This window comes from Scyliorhinus canicula, chromosome 12, assembly GCF_902713615.1.
Source record: "Scyliorhinus canicula chromosome 12, sScyCan1.1, whole genome shotgun sequence".
Taxonomy (NCBI): domain Eukaryota; kingdom Metazoa; phylum Chordata; class Chondrichthyes; order Carcharhiniformes; family Scyliorhinidae; genus Scyliorhinus; species Scyliorhinus canicula.
Window position 1 is genome coordinate 149,068,084 of NC_052157.1, and position 20,292 is coordinate 149,088,375.

General features: G+C 47.7%; 2 protein-coding genes across 2 annotated transcripts in view; one reads left to right on the forward strand and one right to left on the reverse strand.

The window, feature by feature from the left end:
- Window positions 1–18,498, forward strand: part of mnta (MAX network transcriptional repressor a) — a 145,271-nt gene extending 126,773 nt beyond the window's left edge. The window contains exons 5-6 of the mRNA XM_038814476.1: window positions 9,181–9,373; window positions 12,922–18,498. Of these exons, the coding sequence (XP_038670404.1) occupies window positions 9,181–9,373; window positions 12,922–13,643 (915 nt within the window). The 3' untranslated portion in view covers window positions 13,644–18,498. The remainder of the gene's footprint in view (window positions 1–9,180; window positions 9,374–12,921) is intronic.
- Window positions 18,499–18,719: 221 nt separating this feature from the next.
- sgsm2 (small G protein signaling modulator 2) overlaps window positions 18,720–20,292 on the reverse strand; it is a 283,232-nt gene continuing 281,659 nt past the window's right edge. Inside the window, exon 26 of the mRNA XM_038814470.1 lies at window positions 18,720–18,738. The gene's annotated coding sequence lies outside the window, so the exon portion shown is untranslated. The remainder of the gene's footprint in view (window positions 18,739–20,292) is intronic.

Below are 20,292 nucleotides of genomic sequence, written 5' to 3' on the forward strand. Positions count from 1 at the left end.
CGGGTAGAAATATCAAATGACTCTCGTTTGGGGCAGCACAGTAGCATGGTGGTTAGCATAAATGCTTCACAGCTCCAGGGTCCCAGGTTCGATTCCCGGCTGGGTCACTGTCTGTGCGGAGTCTGCACGTCCTCCCCGTGTGTGCGTGGGTTTCCTCCGGGTGCTCCGGTTTCCTCCCACAGTCCAAAGATGTGCGGGTTAGGTGGATTGGCCATGCTAAATTGCCCGTAGTGTCCTAAAAAGTAAGGTTAATGGGGGGGGTTATTGGGTTACGGGTATAGGGTGGGTTTGAGTAGGGTGATCATGGCTCGGCACAACATCGAGGGCCGAAGGGCCTGTTCTGTGCTGTACTGTTCTATGTTCTATGTGCTGGATAGGTGGATTGGCCACGTTAAATTGCCCCTTAATTGGAAAAAAAAATTGGGTATTCTAAATTTATATAAAATTTTAAAAAAGGAAGGGAAAATTGGCCAAGATTTATGATCTAGTGATTCCTGCCAGAAGGTCCATGTGTTTGGATGTTGGGTGAATGTGTGATTGTGTTTCCCTCCCCTAACTGGCTGAATATTTTGCCGACACTCTCCGTCTAAGCTCCCATATGAAGGAGGATCATTTGGGTGTCATTCAAAGAACAGCCACTGCCTTTCCAGGGCTATCTTTCGCTCGGGTAAACATAAAATGTCTCACGGAAAGGGGAGCAGAGAGTCCGAGCACATTCCTCACACAACCAAACTCGCTGAGAGCAGATTATCTGGTTATTAATCGCTTGGCGTTTGCAGGATTTTGCTGTTGTGTTTATCATGTTTGCCCAAATGACAACAGCGATTACACTTCAAAAGGTAAGTGACTGGTTGCAGAACGCTTTCTGACTTTACAAATCAGTTAGCAGCTTCAAAAGAAGGTTGCTTTTTGAAGAAATTATTTTTCTGTTTCGAATCCATGACCTAACTTGACTGACTTGTGTGACAGGATGGGACAAGGCCCGCTGATGCAAAGTTTAACTCTTTGGTGGGAGCTGTGATTGGTTTGTTACTTGCAAATAAGGCAAGGTGCATTTTATTTATTTTAATTTGACTTTTGGCTAGTGCTGCTGGAATTTCTGAATCGGTCTAATTACCTTTTGCTGTCCTACATTTTACCACAAAAGATGAGAGAGCTTGCTTTAGCATTGATGAAGACGTAATGCAATAATTCTCTTCAGCTTCTAAATTGAATGAAATTAAAATCGCTTATTGTCACGAGTAGGCTTCAATGAAGTTACTGTGAAAAGCCCCACAATTGTGGTGCATTTTGTTTTTGTCACTGGAATTTGGAATTTTGTTTTCTCTTCCCAGTTATAAGTACAAGGGCCAGTGTTTTGATCATTTAGCTCTATCGGTAGACTACAGGCGGCATGGTGGTTAGCACACACAGCGGCAGGGACCTGTGTTCAATTCCAACCTCGGGTGACTGTGTGGAGTTTGCACGTTCTCCCCGTGTCAGCGTGGGTTTCCATCAAGTGCTCCGGTTTCCTCCCACAGTCCAATGTGCAGGTGAGGTGGGATTGACCCTGCTGAATTGCTTCTTGGGGTGGGATTGCAGGAAAAAGGTGCGAGTTTTAGCCTTGGGTAGGGTGGTCTTTCGATGGGTCGGTGGAGACTCGCTAGGCCCAATGCCCTCCTCCTGCACTGTAGGAATTCTATGATTCTACAAATTCATCTAGTGGGCAATGGTAGGGGTGTAATAGGAGGCCGCATCCCTGGCTGAGGGGCAGGAAGAAAAATCGGTGAGGATTCGCACACTTGTCCTCTATCTAATGATCTCTGCTGCAAGTGTGTATGCATGGAAGTTAAATGGAGACAAAGTACGGTTTAGTTGAATTATTTCCAAATGACCCCACATTCTACTCCCATTCGCTCTCCTGGCTTGCTGTTGAATAACATAAGGGCGGCACAGTAGCAGTGTCTAGCACTGGTGTGTCACAGCGCCAGATTCCCAGGTTCGATTCCAGCCTTGGGTCACTGTCTGTGCGGAGTCTGCATGTTCTCCCCGTGTCTGTGTGGGTTTCCTCCGGGCGCTCCGGTTTCTTCCACAAGTCGCGAGAGACATGCTTGTTAGGTGAATTGGACATTCGGAATTCTCCCTCTGTGTACCCGAACAGGCGCTGGAGTGTGGCGATTAGGGGATTTTCACAGTAATTTTAGTGCAGTGTTAATGTAAGCCTACTGGTGACAATGAAGATTATTATTACATTATTATGTATCAGAGGGTGATTGAACGGCATCATGGGGTGGCATTCTCCCCTACCCGGCGGGACTGGGGGGTCCCAGCGTAGGGGAGTGGCGCCAACCACTCCGGCGTCGGGCCTCCCCAAAGGTGCGGAATTCTCCGCACCTTTGGGGGCTAGGCCCGCTCCGGAGCAGTTGGCACCACGCCGACTGGCGCCAAAACCGGCACCAGCGGCCTTTCAGGCCCGGCCCCAGGGCTGGCCGAAAGGCCTTCGCCGGTTCGCGCATGCGCCGCCGGTGACGTCACCACCGGCGCATGCGCGCTGGGGGATTCTCTTCCGCTTCCGCCATGGCGGAGGCCGTGGCGGCGGAGGAGAAAGAGTGCCCCCAAGGCACTGGCCCGCTCGCCGATCGGGGGGCCCCGATCGCGGGTCTGGCCACCGTGGGGGCACCCCCGGGGTCCGATTGCCCTGTGCCCCCCCCCGGGGGCCTGGTCCCGCCGCCACCAGAGGTGGTTCAAACCTCGGTGGCGGGAGAGGCCTCCCAGCGGCGGGTCTTCGGCCCATCGCGGGCTGGAGAATCGCCGCAGGGGCCTCGCCGATCGGTGCGGACGTCACGCCGATCGGCAGGGTATGTTTCCCGCCCCCGCCAATTCCCGGGTGGCGGAGAATCTCTGCCACGGCGGGGGTGGGATTTTCGGCGGCCCCAGGTGATTCTCCGACCCTGCTGGGGGTCGGAGAATTTCGCCCATGGTCTGAGGTATTAGATAAAACTTCATTTTGAAACAAAAACACATTGATACTTTGATCCCACACTGAAAATGTTGTGTGTGTTTGCGGTTGGGAGTAGAGATCTGGGGAGTTTCGTGATCCAGTGGCCTTGTGATTCGGGACGCTTTTTATTGTGCTACCTCTGAAAATTGTGCTTATCATTACTGTGGCTGCATTGATTGTGGGATGGAATGGTATGGGCAGTGGAGTTTGCTGGGGAGAGGGACTAGATTTGATCTTTCCTGGGGACGTGAAGAGCAGTCAGGACATGAACAGTGTAAATAAAAAATGAGACAGCTCGAGACACTGGTAATGAAGTGATAGTTGCGTGCTGAGATGCAGAGTGTGATTTTTTTTTTAATGAAGTCAGAGCTCCTTTATGATAGTGCCAGCTTCCATCATGCAGAACGAGTACACAGAGATGATGCAGAAGTTGGCGATCAATAATAGCATAAAAAATGATTCTAACATTAAGTAGAAAATCTAATTGCATTTAATGAACCTGTGCGTTGGGTTATATTAAAGGACTGCGGCTGGTTGAAATACTCCACCTCCAGCCTCTGCCTATAATTAAGCTGCTGGCCTTTGATTAGACCTGAAGTGGGGGACCAGTGCTGTGATTGGTTATATTCAGGCTTGATCCGAGGATGGGGTGAGACCCCGTTTTGTACCAGTGAATCATAGAATCCCTACAGTGCAGAAGGAGGCCATTCAGCCCATCGTGTCTGCACCGAACCTCTGAAAATGCACTCTACCGAGACCAACACCCTCACCCTATCCCTGGAACCCTGGAAGAAATAAACCAGCCCCTAGTTTTCAATGGCAACACGTTCCCGAAAGTGCAAGATAAATCCTATGAATTGATGAACCTCTCCTGTGCCCCCCCCCCCCCAGCTCAAATTTCACCTTCTCCAGGATCAAGAATCCCAGTGCCACACCGAGGCACAGGGCGGAGAAGCTGACCTCCACTCCCAACAGGACCTGTCTCCGAGCAATCAGCGAGGCGAAGGCTACGACATCTGCCCCCTCACCTGCCTGCAGCTTGGGCCAGTCCGACACCCCGCAAATGGCCTCTCAGGGACCCGGTTCCAGGTCCACATGTAACACTCCTGAGATGATGTTTAAAAACTTCCCTCCAATACTTTCCCAGCTTCGGGCAGGACCGAAACAGATGTACATGGTTTGCGGGGCCCCTCCCACACCGCTCACAGACAACCTCCACCTCTTCAAAGAGCCGGCTCATCCTCGCTTTTGTGAGGGGCACCCTGTACATGACTTTCAATTATTTCAGCCCCAACCTCGCACATGATGCTGAGGCATTCACCGTTTGTAGCACCTCACACCACAGACCTTCTTCCATTATCTCCCCCAACTCTTCTTCCCACTTGGCCTTAATCCCTTCCATGGACACCCTGTCCTCCTCAAAAATCTTCCCGTAAATCTGCTCCCTTCTCCAACCGTCCGGCCAACAGTACCTCCTCCAACAACGAGTGGGGGCGCTATTGGGAAGCTCGGGAACTCCTTCAGACTTGCAGGTACCTAAAGCCTTCCTCTTGTGCCAATCTGTATTTCTCCCCCAACTCCTCCAACCTTGCAAAATGTCCCCCCAGGATCAGATCGTTTATTACCTTGATTCCCCTCTCCTCCCATCTCCGAAACCTCCCACCCAACCTCCCCGGCTTGAACATATGATTTCCCCCTAATCTCCCCTGACCCAGCCCCCAACTTAAAATGATGTCTCAACTGCCTCCAGATCTTCAAACGTTGCCACCACCACCGGACTCCCAGAGTACTTGCCCGGCGCAATGAGGAGCAGCGCCGTCACCTGTGTCCTCAACCCTGACCCCCAGCATGTGTCTTACTCCACCTTGACCCACCGGGACCCAACCTCACCCCTTGTCCACTTTTGAGAGGCCCAGAATTTGGGAAGTCCTGTCTGCAGGACCACCTTCCTAACCCTAGCTACTCTTTCAAACCCCCCCCACCCCCCCTCAAAATGAACAAGGTGACCACCTTGTCCACATCCTTAAAAAATGGCTTGGGTAAAAAGATGACAGGCAGGCACTGAAAGAAAAACAAAGTGCGGTAGCACCCGGATCGCCAATGACAGAGGGAGGTTGTTCCACCTTGCCAAGTCTGCCTCCACTCACCCCACCAAGCTGGTAAAATAGTGCCTGCGGATCCACCCCCCTCCCGCACCCCGCGCCACCTGCACCCCCAAATACCTCAAGTGGTTACCGTCCTGCGAAATGCCAGCCCCCCCCATTCCGGGCTGGGACACCATAAAATACTCACTCTCCTCTAAATTTCATTTCTACCCTGTGGACGACCCGAATCTTTGAAGTATCCCCATTATATTCCCCACCGACATACTCGGCTCTGAGGTATACAGCAGTAAACCATCTGCATAAAAGGATACCCTATGTTCCATCCTCCCTCTCACTATCCCCTTTCACAACCCAGAACTCCTGGGAGCAATGGCTAGTGGCTCTATCGCTAATGCAGGGGGAGCATAGGACACCCATGCCAAGTACCCCAGTGCCGAGCAAAGTACCCCAATCTCTGTCACAGAATACTCCGATCCCTTGACTCCAGCCAGTAACGTCTTCCTTACTACAAAATAGTCTATTCTCGAAAACATTTTGTGCACTGGGGAAAATAACGAATACTCCCGCTCTCTCAGGTGCAAAAACCTCCATGGGTCCCCCTCCTCTCATCTCTCATAAGACCAGTCAGTGCCTTTTCACCCCCCCCCCCCCAACACCCACCGGGCTGGGTAAACGAGGGCACTGCGACTTGTCCCTCCGCTCTTGCACCATATTCCAATCCCCCAGCACCTTCTTCGCAAACCCTGCTTCGTCCCAGTTGGGTCCAAAGACACTCGCATGCCACCATCCTCCCCTCCAACGCCCCTTTGCAATCACATACCTGCCCCCGTGGTCCGCTACCACCATCTTCATCTGGAACCTCACCCTCTTGCCCACCAACACCACTCCACACCCCGAGCCCTACTGTCGAATCCAGAGTGGGATACCCAACTCGTCCAACCCATCCTGAGCCTCACCTGGTCCTTCACCCTCAGGTGGGTCTCCTGAAGCATCGCTGCATCGGCCTTTAAGCTTTTTGGGTGCGTAAACACCCTCGGCCTCTTCACCAGTCCTCCCAACCCCCTCATGTTCCACATTACTATTCTGACCGGGGGGTCTTCTCCGCCCCCCCACCCCCCAATAATCTTCCCCATCCACGTCTTCTTAAAAACACCTCTTCCAGTATTAATCCCAACCCCCTATCTTTCATACCTCCCAGGCCTGTCGAAACCTGTTCGACCAGGCTCCAATGACCACCCCCCCGCCCCACCCCGCCCACCACACACATTTGGAAATGTTTCTGCCCAGTTTAAAATGAGGACCCCACGGGCGTGTGGCGAATGTGATAATCGCTACACTGCAGCTACGTTGACAGTGACAGTGAGAGATGACGGGGTGAGTCTTCTGGTCCTGCTGGCCGCAGGAATAGTCGCGGGCCGTACGGAAGATTTTCCCAGACCATTTAAATGCCATGATGTGGAGGTGCCGGCATTGGACTGGGGTGAGCACAGTAAGAGGTCTCACAGCACCAGGTTAAAGTCAAACAGGTTTGTTTCAAACACTAGATTTCGGAGCACTGCTCCTTCCTCAGGTGAATGAAGAGGTAAATGCCCTTTGACCTCGGGCGAGAATTTCTGGTTTGGGATGGACCGGAAAATCCCGCCCGCGAACACGTTTGGTCCTGGCTGATTGATTTGTGATAAGGTTTGGCTTTTGACATCAGTCAGCAATCCCTCAGGCCTTTGTGATTACAGTATGTCCTCCTGCAACATCGAAAGAATTCCATGTTTTGATTTTTGTTTCCCCCATTATTGGCTCACTGGCATTCCACATCCTTTGACTTTCACTGATAAGGAATATCTCGATAATCGTGTTACTTTCCTCTGGGAACCTGGCAGCATCTTCAAAGGCCTGTCATCAGGGTGCCATTATTGCAAAGGCTCCCTTGCAGGAAAGGTTTAAAACCACTGCAATAATGAAGGGGGAAGGGAGGTGAAAGGTTTTTTTTGTGAAATGCAAAGGAGTGAATTCAATTTTGAATGAATACAGAAGAATAATAACAATGGGCTGTGTGTTTCTTGCATTCCGTGAAAGGAAAGATTGCAACCCAGAAGGCCAGTTTCTCGATTTGGACTTCCACAGCACTTTCTGCTAAAATTAACAACAGGAGAGATTCCTCCTGCTTATTCATTTCTTTCTCACACTCTTTTTCTCTCTCTCTCACGTTCTTTCTCTCTCTCAGCCACTGGATAAATGTAACCCTGTTATCCCTGCCCTTCAGATTGTCTTCAGCTTGCTGGTGAAGCAGTCGGTTTTAATTGTACCCACTAGACTGCCCCATGCTAAGATCAGCTGCTGTAGAAGCCGTCTTTCATTCTGTTAAGGATATCTTGATTTGATTAAAGGTTGTATTTTTTTTATAGAGCCTGGAGGTGGGGAGGGGCCGTGGACGGGTGGGGGGGGCGAGATGGGCGCTGTTTCTTGGTGAGACCATGAAACAGCTTGCTGACCTGTTAGCAGGTTAATGTGAACCTACTGTTGCTTGCCATATTGAGGAGTACTTTCAGTGTCCGGGAAGTTCTGGTCATTGGGTTGTGAATAGACAACTTCCATGGGTAATAATTCCTACGATACGCATTGCAAAATGTGTCCTCCATCAAATGATTTATTTTTCAAGAAGAGCTTGGGTTTGCCTCGTGAAAAGAAACTATTCGTGTTGACTAGCAAAGGAAGGAACTGTATTGTATATTGGTAGTTATTTGGTTTTGTGTGCGCCCTGGCATCAACAGCTATTCACCGTTGTGTCACAAACAGTTGGTTTCACATGACACATTCAGTTTATCCGGTTCGTGGTCAGCGACACCAAATGTTAGTTGCTAACAGCTAAAACACAGAGGGGAACAGGTGGGAGTGACTCTTTCCCCAAAGCTTATCATTCTTTCCTCCTTAGTTAGGAGGGAGCGACTGGCTGAAACCACCAACCCCCCCCTGCCCTTAACCCCGCTTGCAATGTCATGAAGATGGAAACATAAATTGTGAAATGTGAGGAATTAAGTGCTTCGCACTAGTCCATAGTGCAATTGCACCGTCACTATGGTCCTATGATGCATCCTTTGTTAATGAAAGTCCCTCGGTTTTCTAAACACTGCTCACTTACTTTTTAATTCCCCCCCCCCCCCCCCCCCCCCCACCACCACCACCACCACCAATTATGGGGTAATTTAGCGTGGCCAACCCACCTACCCTCACATCTTTGGGTTGTGGGGGTGAGATCCACATAGGCACGGGGAGAATATGCAAATCACAACATGGACAGTGACCCGGGACAGGGATTGAACCTGGGTCCTCGGCGCTATGAGGCAGCAGTGCTAAACACTGTGCCGCCGTGCTGCCCAAACGCTTCTGACTCACGAAGTGAAGGAAGAATCTGGAGCCAGTCTTTTGCATAACGTAGGTTTATTCACAAAACCCAGAGAACAGAGACACAAACTCCCTTCCCCCAGTTAGTAACAGCTGTTCTCACTTACAACTGAAGCATGCACGTCATTGTAACAGGATTGCAACGTTAACGCCCGGCTCAGTTGGTACCTCTCTCACCTAAGGCTCACATGTAATCTTTTTTGTTCTTCTTTTTTAAAATAAATTTAGAGTACCCAATTCATTTTTTCCAATTAAGGGGCAATTTAGCATGGCCAATCCACCTACCCTGCACATCTTTGGGTTGTGGGGTTGAAACCCACGCAAACACGGGGAGAATGTACAAACTTCACACGGACAGTGACCCAGAGCCGTCATTGAACCTGGGACCTCGGCGCCATGAGGCAACAGTGCTAACCACTGCGCCACCATGCTGCCCTAGGTTCAGATGTAATCTAGGCTGATGGGCCAGCGCTGTTCTGATGGGTGGCCACAATGTTATCTTTAAGGTGAGAAGCTAAAGAGAGGTCCTACAGAAACATTGGTTCATGGAAACATTAAATGTCGTGGAGTTGATATTCTTGATGGATGAGACCAATGGGTTGGATGTTCTCTTTCATCCGACACACAATTTATTGCTTATTCCTTCTGGCATAAGCCACCTCTTACCTTCTTTATCATTTATTCCCCCCCCCCCAGACTTTAAAAAGGAAAGAGAAGGAATACGAGCATGAAATGGAGCGCCTCGCAAGAGAGAAAATCGCCACCCAGCAACGTTTAGCAGATCTGAAGAACGAACTGAGCCAATGGATGGACATTCTTGAAGTGGATCGCATCCTCCGCCAAACCGTGCAACCGGAGGACGACCAGGCTTCTACCTCAACTGCATCCGGTAAGAGTTAGAATCAAAGAATAATACGGTACAGGGGGAGGCCACTCAGCCCATCACCTCTGTGTTGGGATTGCAAAGCAGTTCAAAGAAAGTTTGCCTCCTTTCCCAAGTAGCTTGACTGAGTAATGTGATCATCACCAGCCCTGTTGCCAGAATGGCTCCAATATTATAGGCCCAATTCTCCAAATATTCTTCCTGATCGTAGGAGCCAAGAATTTACCTTCCGAAAGGAACCAGGTTGCTGTGGGCAGCCAAGTAGCCGTAGAAGTTAGGAACTTCTTCCTAGGAAGAAGAAAAGTAACCAATCGGTTCCCTTTTGACAAAATACTTTCACTTGCTGTATGGACGATGAGGGGCGGAATTCTCCGCCCCCCACCAGATCGGTGAATCCCCCGGGGGTGGGGGGTTAATCCCGCCCCGCTGTTCCGATGCCAGCTGCCTTATTCTCCGGCGCTGGTCTTCGGGCGGGGGCGGGGTTTACGCCATGCCGGTCGGGGCCCGTTGGCAGCGACCCCCCCCCATCAGCAATTCTTCGAGCCCCAATGGGCCGAGTGGCCATCAGTCCTGCCGGCTTGAAATGTACATGGACCCACATGGCGGGACCTGGCTAGTAGGCCGTATAGTGGAGTCCTCAGGGGGGCACGGGGTATGCAGCCCCACAGTGGCCTGGCCCGCGATTGGGGCCCACCGATGTGCGGGCAGGCCTGTACCATGGGGGCACCACTCCCTTCCGCGCCAGCCTCTTTAGGGCTTCGCCATGGCTGGCGTGGAGAAGAACTCCCCTGGGCATGCGCAGGAACATGCCAGCCGGTCTGCGCATGCGCGGAACCACGGCGGCGGTTCAGCGTATGCACCAACTCGCGCAGGCACTTCGCCGCCCCCGGAAGTGCGGAGGATTCCGGTTGGCCCGACACCGGAGTGGTTCACGCTGTTCTTGGCGCCGGGCCATCCCGCCAATTGTGGGTGAATCAGGGGTTGTTTAGCACAGGGCTAAATCGCTGGCTTTGAGAGCAGGCCAGTAGCACGGTTCGATTCCCGTAACAGCCTCCCCAAACAGGCGCCGGAATGTGGCGACTAGGGGCTTTTCACAGTAACTTCATTTGAAGCCTACTCGTGACAATAAGCGATTTTCATTTCATTTCATATGCAGGGTTAGATACTTCACACGGCTCCCTACTCTGTGATCCAGCCCTATCTGCATTCCTCCTGGCCTTGGTTTCCAATGACATTCCCATCCTGTTTGATGTTTTCTGAGTTCCATTCTTGAACAGACCACAAAGGGAAGGCAAGTGGCAGGTGGAGCAGCAAAAGAGTATTGAGAGCCACAGTTGAAGGGGAGACCGATCACTGGTGGCTCCTGTACATTGATTGCTGGGAGATGGAGACACGCATAGTTCTCTTGTAACTATTTCCCAAAAACTGAAAATTGCAGGGGGAATTGGTTGCGAATCCAGTTTTCCAATACGTGACCCGATGCATTGATTAGATTTGTGTCCTTGTTGACTTTTTAAAAAATATATATAAATTTAGCCAGTTATTCTTTTCCAATGAAGGGACTAAATCTACCTGCTCTGCACATCGTTGGGTTGTGGGTGTGAGACACACACAGATACAGGATGGATGTGTAATCTCCACATGGACAGTGACCCAGGGCCGGGATCGAACCTGCTTCCTTGGCACCGTGAGGCAGCAGTGCTCACCACTGCGCCACCGTGCTGTCCCTGACGAGGATCAAAGATTATTTGATTTTTTAAAAAAAATTCCAGGGTGGATCTTTGAAATAGCGTGAAGGGACAGCGGGGGGGAGGGGAACCATGAGTGGACAATTCAAGAGGAGGTGCGGAAAGATAAACGTCCTGGTTCTGTAAATATAGCACAGCAGGATTCTTCCTACTTAATGGCACGTTGTGCCTTTTGTGGAAATTGTCATGACAACCGGCTTGGATGAATTGGAAGCAACAGAAGATTTGTAAATGAGTTTTCTGAAAGGTTATTAATATAAGGTGCAGTTGTGCTCGAAAAGATTAGAGTCGAAGGTGAAAGGTAGGGTCGAAAAAGATTTTCACTCCCATTAAAATTAAAAGCATGGCACTGAGATTTGTTTAAGTATTGCCTATTTTATTACATAACCCAATTGTGCCCCATCTGTCTCTTTTCAGCAGAGTGTCTCCCTGTTCATTGTAAAATCTTGAATTATTATTCCTCAAGTTTTAATTAATGGGTAATTGTATTGGATATTTTATCACCTCCTCTCCTTGAAGCTTCTAACTCAGGGTGATGGGGCCTGGTTTCCACAGGCAGTTTGGTGAGCAGGATACCACCAAATCATATGGCCATGGAGGCCATTTGGCCTATCCATGGTGGAGCTTTCCAATTACTCCACTCTCCTATCCCAATGCTCCATTCTCTTCAATATTCATCCAATTCCAGTCTAAAGAACAACAATGCTAAATTGCCCCTTAATTGGGAAACAAATATTTCCAATGTACTCTAAATTTATAAAAAGGAAGAACAACTCTGGGTGAGAAAAATGGCAATAATTTTATAGAACATAGAACATAGAACAGTACAGCACAGAACAGGCCCTTCGGCCCTCGGTGTTGTGCCGAGCAATGATCACCCTACTCAAGCCAACGTATCCACCCTATACCAGAACCCCCCCCCCCCCCAATTAACCGATCCCCCCATTAACCGATCTTTAGGACACTAAGGGAAATTTAGCATGGCCAATCCACCTAACCCGCACATCTTTGGACTGTGGGAGGAAACCGGAGCACCCGGAGGAAACCCACGCACACGGGGAGGACGTGCAGACTCCGCACAGACAGTGACCCAGCCGGGAACCGAACCTGTGACTCTGGAGTTGTGAAGCATTTATGCTAACCACCATGCTACCGTGCTGCCCCAAATTTAAATCCATGTCCTCTGGTTACTGCCTAATCTATAACCGGAAAGAAAAAATAATTTGCTCTATCAAAATCCTCAATCATGATTTTCAATGCATGTATCAAATTTCCTTTTAAACCTCCCCCCGGTCTGAGGGAAACAGTTCTGCTGTTCTGATCTCTCCACGCAACTGGAGTCTTGCTGCTTCTGGTCCAGCGATAAGAGCTGGCAGTGACCTTTAACCCCCCCACATTCCGCCCTCCTTGCATTTAGATTTCAGACTGGTTAGCTGTTTTGAGTTGACATCCTGCATTTGCAAAGTCTTGGATTAGAGAGGTGGAAACGGCTGCTGTTTCTGATCGCGACTCACTTAACTATTACTCAAAAGGTGCATGCCAGGGGGGATAGGATAGCATTGGCCAGGGCAATGTGTGCCGCATGCAGTATGGCATAGTTTCATGACGCTCATTGTGGGCTTCTCGCCTGAGGAATGACCACTTGTCTGAGGCCCCAGCCAATGACTGCCGCACTCCAGCAATGACCAAAGCCTTCAGGGCAGAACGGTTGAAAATTGGAGTAGTGATGGATGAAAACGAGCGTTGCTCCTGATGGAAATGTGCCACATTAACCATGTGTCTCTTTTTTTAAATTTTTAATTTCAGAAGGCGAAGACAATATCGATGATGATATTGAAGATATGAGACCCATAAACACTCTACCACCAACGCCTCTCCGCTCGCACCATGAGCTGCTTAAGGCCGTTTCTTCTCCTGCTATCACTCACCAGTCATCGTTGCTGCCTCAACATTTGTCTGCCCAACAGAAGCCGTCTCAACCCCAGGCACAAGGGCAAATCCAGCCCCAGGCTTTAATTCCGTCACAGAGGGTAGTGCCAGCTCAGACTCACATTGTGACGGCATCGACGCTACAGCCAACAGTTATTGCCCACGCTGCACCTGCTTCCCACACGTCCGTGATTCACACGGCCGTCAATCATGTGATTCAAGCTTCGCCAGGAAAACACATTGCTCATATTGCACCCGCGACCTCCAGCTCGGTCCAGCTGGCCACTGCCGCTCAACCTATTGGCCACATCACTGTGCACCCAGCCACCTTAAGCCATATGGCACACCTTGGTCAACAGCTGCCCGCTATCTATCCACAGCCAATGACGGTGAACCAGCCAGTCATGAGCCACCTCACGCACACCATCACCCACCAGCAAGTAAACGGCACCGTCCCTGTTGGCCAACAGGCCGTTGTGACAAAGCAAGCGGTGGGCCCACAAGTCGTGCACCAGCAGATAGTGGGCCAGACGGTCCTGAACCCTGTCACTATGGTGACCATGCCATCGTTCCCTGTGAGCACTCTGAAGCTGGCCTAAAACTTGAGGGACTCCGAGCCCAGAGAGCGCAGTCATTTTAAAAGACCGGGTTTCCTTGGTTCTCCAATACATTCCTGGCAGCGAGTCACAGGCGAGGGAAGGAGGAGGTGGCTTCGGAAGGCGGCAAGCAGAGAGGATTGGCAGAGTTTGAAAGAAAAAAAACATCCAACATGTCACCAAGCTGGCAGTGGGAAAGGAATACACACTGCAGAAAACAAACCGCTACTCAGAGCAGTTTGGAATGACAACTGTCCTTAGTGACCTTTGTGTGTGTGTGTGTGTGTGTGCGTGTTTTGTAATTGGTGAGTTTAAAATGGTGTTAGCAAGGCTTTAATTTTATTTTTTCCTCCCTCCCCTGGCCCTTGCATTGCTCCAGGAAGTAATGGCTGGGTGGATGTCAGATTCCGGACTGAGGGTTTTTAAAAAAGAAAAAAGAGCAAAGTCTTGCACACGAAGAGCTCGGTGGAGTTGAGCTTCACCCGGATCATGTTGACGTAACCAAGAAAAATGAACAAAGACGAGACGTTAATCGTGCCCCCGTGTTTGCGTGCGTGTATGTGAATTGAAACGCAACGGTCTGCTGGACCAGGCCGGAGAGCCCTGCAGGAGGCCCAAGAAAGAACCAACGTGTCTGCCCCCAGCTTGTCGACCGTTGGGTTTTTAAAGTTTATTTTGTGAGGACCAATATGAAGAGGGGGGGGGGGGAATTAACAATTAACTAATTGTTGTGGTCTTTATTTTAAGTGCACCTTTTGGATAGGTCGTTAATTGGCTGCGGAAACAACAAAAAGGCCCACACATGTTCTAGCAGTCCCGGCTAAGGTGAATAGATGTTGGCTAGGGGAGGGGAGGAGAGGAGAACTTAACAATGTGCTGCAGTCCTGTTTGTAGCTGTGTCTGTTGGACTGAGTGGCTTTCTGAGCTTAAAGTAAGTTTAAATGTATGAATTGTCTAAGACTGACATTACTGTGTGTGCTATAAAGGCAGTGTCTGTCGTATGGGGACCTTTTTTTTAAAAACAAAAAGAGGAAATTTTGCAATAAAATTTTCTGCTTTCTTTGATTTAGGCTCAGGATGGGTCTGATTGATAAACTATATAAATGGATCTGATTGCTAAACGATGAGGTCCAGGCTGAGGTTGCATCCTCACCAGAGGCTCCTTTTGAAGGTTCAGCCTTGATGAAGTCTCCCATGCTTGAGTATCATAGGGTGTACGTTGTACGTACAGTTAAAGAAAAATTCTATAACGCAGCTGGAGCAGTTTATAATGAAGCTTCCATTACCTACCTTACTCAAACTGCAAAGTGTACTCCTTACTTTTTTTTTCATGAAACACAAATAATGTCTCAGGTATTTTCAGTGTGGTTCCAATCATGAGTTTCTTAGATTAGTTTAAAACAAAAATCATGGTGGGACTACTCGGAAATGTTACTCTTAACCTAGTCTAAAAATAGGACATAAAAGTTTAAAGTTGGAACCGGCTTCCTTGAACGTTCTTCAAGGAACCTGAATCATGAGCCGAGTGCATTCCATTAGATCCATGTTGCTGAGGTCAGTTGTAAACTCTCGGAATGGGATCATGATATTGCTGAGTAAAGTTCAAGTTGAAGGGTTAGTACTGTGACTGCCTTGATACCCCTAATCGGCTTTTCAAATGCTAACTCTGGCCCAGTTGCTGGTGTCCGGCTGCATTCGTGCGAGTGGAGCGACACGTACCAGATGCTTCAATTTCACCTTTGAGCGCAGCATTTGTTCCAGTCAGCCACTGACTGACTAGTTAGAAATGTTAAAAGTAAGAGTGGAATTCTAAACTTACGGAGATGGTTATTGTTACCTCATGTCGTCTCACAGTTCCACTCGTAGCTTGCTTGAAATGGTGATTTTTAATATTATGTGTACCTGTCTTTTAATTCCAGGGCGCCTCCATTCACATTAACACCACTTGATTTGTGAAAAATGGTTTTCAAGATTTAATGCCTTTAATATTAACCACAGGTTAATAACTTAAGTGGTATGTTACAAGGTGGTGATGCAGTAAGGGGTTCAAATTAAGTTATGAGCCAGGGCGAGAAACCTAGTGGTTTGTTTGTGTTCTCTGAACCTCTTTCTGTGGCAGTGCATTGTAATATATAATAGCTGTATTGTTTTCCTGTATCACCCAGTTAAATTAAAAGTACTTATTTCTGCTTACTCGTGTGCGCAGTATTTTAGATCATGTGATCCTGAGTGTTCTACTCCAGCAACAGTGTTCAGTTCAGATAGCTCCATTTATTTTTCTGCATCCTTTCCTCCCTTTTAGTTCTCTTCCCGCACCCCCCTCACCCCAACACACCCTTTTGATGCACATAACATCCGCGGTTGGCTATTCAACCATGAAGGAATCAGAGCCCAGCCTAAATCTTCCCTCGGCTTAATGACCACCCACTTTCGGAGTCTCTGGACTGCAATCAGGAGAGAGAATCCTGGCTGTTTCTCTTCCTCTCTTTTTGTCACCCTAGTCCAGAAGTCTCGATACAGTCTAGGGCCTAAACCTGGGATCTTCTGTTGTCTGACAGCTCTTTACCGGACCAGGGATTGTACTAACCCACTAAACCTTTGGTGGAGCTAACCATCACTTTATTAATTTTTTTGAATCAATAATTAAGTGCTGACATTTATGCAGACGCTAATCTCGCTACGTGTTGGTGAACGTTTCTTTATCACAATGCAATTGTCCTTGAGTGACAACCCACTGAAATAATCCACGTATTACATTATTATCATGAGGCATTTGGCCCCGATTCCTGGGAATGGACTTGGTGCTGTGCCCGCTGGCTGTTACCTGTGTTTGATGGGTTGCAACTGTGCCACTGTTTTCCAAATATTTCTATAAGAAAATGAGGAGATATTTATGAATTTCTCAATTGATCATCTGCCCTTGAGATTCTACCTGTGGCTGGTTGTGAGGGACGCAGTCTGATAGAACAGTTAAATGTAACGATATATATTTTTGACTGTTTAATACAAGGACATAATAGAGGCAAAACTTGTGGCTAAGTGAGAAATGCGCTGTTTCCATTTATCATTTTACCAAATCAGGACTTCTTGGTGTTCTCCCTGTTCATGTGTCCTGTGCTTAAGTTCTCCATATTTGGTAAGTTGTGTATGTGATATAGTGTATGTGATATAAATTTATTATTGTATGTCCATGTCGTTAATGTTGAAAGGCACTTGTGTGGTTAGCTCTCTGCCGGTTTCCAGGGCATTAAAGATTAACCCTTCAGGGACTGAAGTTCTATTATTATTTTCAGGGCTGTTAATATTTCCAACCCTCCCTTTCAATTGATTTTTTTTTTAATTCTGCCCAGACTTGATAGATCTCAGCCACAGGCTGCACTAGGGGACGGATGAGAATGCACTAGAGTCTCCATCCAGAAACTCATACTGTAGTCTGTGTGCACGCATAGGATCCAATTCAGTTTTGGTTCCGTGGCCTAGCATGTCGTTGATCCTTGCTATGGAGGCACTCTCACATGAAGAAGGACTCCTTGACCAAGGTACTGAAGGGCCCCCAAATCCAATCCAACAAGACATGGCACCTGCTGAGAAAGGAGATCAAGATTGGAGAGAGTGAAAGAAATGAATTTTACCAAACGCAAACATTAAGAATTCCAAACGACGCAGTAAATTCCAATCGGCTGGTGAAGATCTCCTCAAATTGATATTTTTAGTGAAATTACAGATACTTGCTTCACAAATGCATTTATGATCTTGTTACACTTCTTGACCTCAAAAGGAAAGTTAATAGAAGCCAATGGGCATCTCTCTTCACCCGATCACCTGAGGGACAAATGGAACGTTTGAATCCAAATTGTCCTGATTGCAATGGGGTTGGGGGGGGGGGATCCAATGAAAAGTGTATTCGCTTGCAGAGACACCTAAATTAAAACGAAAGATTAATTTTGGCACTTCATTAAAGGAGGGTAGTGAGGAGACTGTTTAATAACAGCTTCATCCCAAAATTGTGAATTGGGCTGTAGCTGTAAAACTTATGGTAAGGTGTAAAATGAGTCCTTGTTTCCACCTATTGATCACTTTACCAACATGGTGCTTTCCCCATTCATGTGACCTGTGCCTACGTTCTCTACCTTTGGGTAAGTGGCTTACATCCTTTATAGAGAAAGAGAATGCACTTAATGTCCAGCAAACAAGAAGCACTAGCTGCTTCTATTTTGCACTAAGAACCAGATTGGTGGTGCCAGCTCCCAATCTGCTTCAGCCTGCGAGTAAAATTACTACGAATGGTGGCCAGGATGATCCTCTTGTTTGAAACCAGGCAGCAGCTAGCTATGATCGGGCAGGTTTCACACTGTTATAAAAGCAGCTTCCACCTGTGCCGGGTTTCTCTGATTCGCAGACTGTCGAGCGCGCGTGACTGGGGTTGCAAGTGCATCCGATACCAGGCTAACCAAAAATTTTCAAAAATAAAACAAAATCTTGACTGGAACTACATCTGAATTGAAAGAAAGCAGATTAATTTTCCCCATGAGAGAGACATTACTTTTTTTTAATTATTAATGTTTATGGTGAATGCCTTCACTGTGCAAACAAGCCTTTGTTTAAAATATTGCGGGGAAAATTGTTTAAAAAAATCTTTTCTGTGAAGATTTTTGAAGTGTTTGAATGGACCAGGTGTGTGAAAAATTATCAGTGGATTTTTGTATATAATGTATTTTTACTATTTAGCTGTAATATAATGGCTTTCATTCAAAAAATTTCAGTATCAATGTGTATAATATTCCCATATCCATCTATCAAGCAAGATGCACTTGCTTCAGATACTATTAAAAAAAAATAAAGATACACCTGCACTGACCTTCCATCTGTTTGTCTGCTTTAATCTTTCTGTGTTAACGCACCTCCGAATCTGTGTTCAAGATTGGGCTTTGGATTTTTTTTTCCTCCACCTTCCCTGTTTTCAGTTTTCCCCTCATCCTTGCCAACACTAACTTGCTGGGTTGGAGAGGAAAATTGTTCTGGTCGCTAAATCTAGCGAGGTTGTGAGGGAGATGGCGGAGATGAGCGTGGGTAGAGATGCCAGAGGAAATCGTCAGAACTGCATTTAAAAAAAAAAAAATTTAGAGTACTCAATTCATTTTTTCCAATTAAGGGGCAATTTAGCGTGTTCAGTCCACCTACTTTGCACATCTTTGGGTTGTGGGGGTAAAACCCAAGAACTGCATTTTCAGCAACACCAACTATTGTCTTTGACACGGTAACGCACACCAAATTTGACACCAAGATACACAAGGGCACTATTAGCAATGTTGCCGTTAAAATTTAACTGCTGGGCATGGGCCTGGTATTTCTTTGTGTGTGTGTGTGGTCCCTTTAATAATGTTTGCACTGCCGTGCACATATGTTCTTTATTCCAGAGCAAGGCTTTCCCAGTACCTGTTACTTTGCTGCATGACCTCCGCAGCTTAACAGAAACGTCGGATATATGGGCATATAAGATGGGTTTTAAGGAGCATCTTTATAGGAGGAACGTGAGGTGGAGAAATTTAGGGCAGAAATTCAAGATCTAGACCCACGCTGCTGCTGGACCCCATTTGATTTTATGGTGTAACGTATTCCACGGACTGGGGCGAACTTTATATGCCAGGTGGGCTGACTGGAAATTTACCATGCCTGTTTCACATTGGCTGATCTTTCTGTTCGTTGAACATGATAGAGGCAAAATTGAGAGGCTTGCAAAGCTGCCACAATGGCTAATCGGGACATCCTGGTGGGCATTTCTGGTGCATACAGCTTTTGGCGTTGCACAGTCTGCCCCACGGTAACCAGAACCTATGGTTGGGAGCCCTAACTATTGAATGTAAGTCTGTTTCCGTGACACTTGCATGACTCGTTCCCATTTATAACGCTCCAACACATGTCTGTCGTTCACTGCCCACAAAATCACTTTGGTTTAAACACTTGACAGTTGGGTGAGAAAATAGCCTTTCATCTTGAGTATGAGCAGTGAAACAATATCCTAACCACTTTTATAAACATGGAAATATATTTTAATTGTAGCCTATTTTTGCTGGCGTTATATTCACAATAATCTCACCACCAAGTTTAAGACTGTCTCCATCAGTTGTTTATCCTTTTTTGATTGGGAAAAGGTAGCTGCTGCCAATTCTTCTGTCCCTTTCACAAGTGTAATAGTGCTGATCTACAAAACTCCTCCAGATTGCCAACTCTAGCTGGGCGTGCTCTGGGAGATGTGGGAGTAAATCATGTAATGGAAAGCCGGCAACCTGGAGTGGGTAGGTTCTAACAGAGGAAAACCATTCCCTGGAGAAAGGTTCCTATTGTCAACACCCCTGTTTGCACATATAGGAAGTATATCCCTTTTATATAACGCAGCATTGAGAATTCAATACTCTCCAATCCCTGCAGCTTTGTGTAAATTAAGGATTTTAAGGACCAGCCCCTTCTGAAGCGGAAATTTAAAAATCAAATCCTGGATTAAAATTCAATGAAAATCGACATTCCCACCATCAAAATAAAATCCCATTAGGATCCCCCTCCACCCAAAATATAAAGAGCGAGAACCTGCGACACTGGTGTAACATTGATTCTCTGGGCACAGGCACCCATTGAGACAATCGGAGACGCCCCA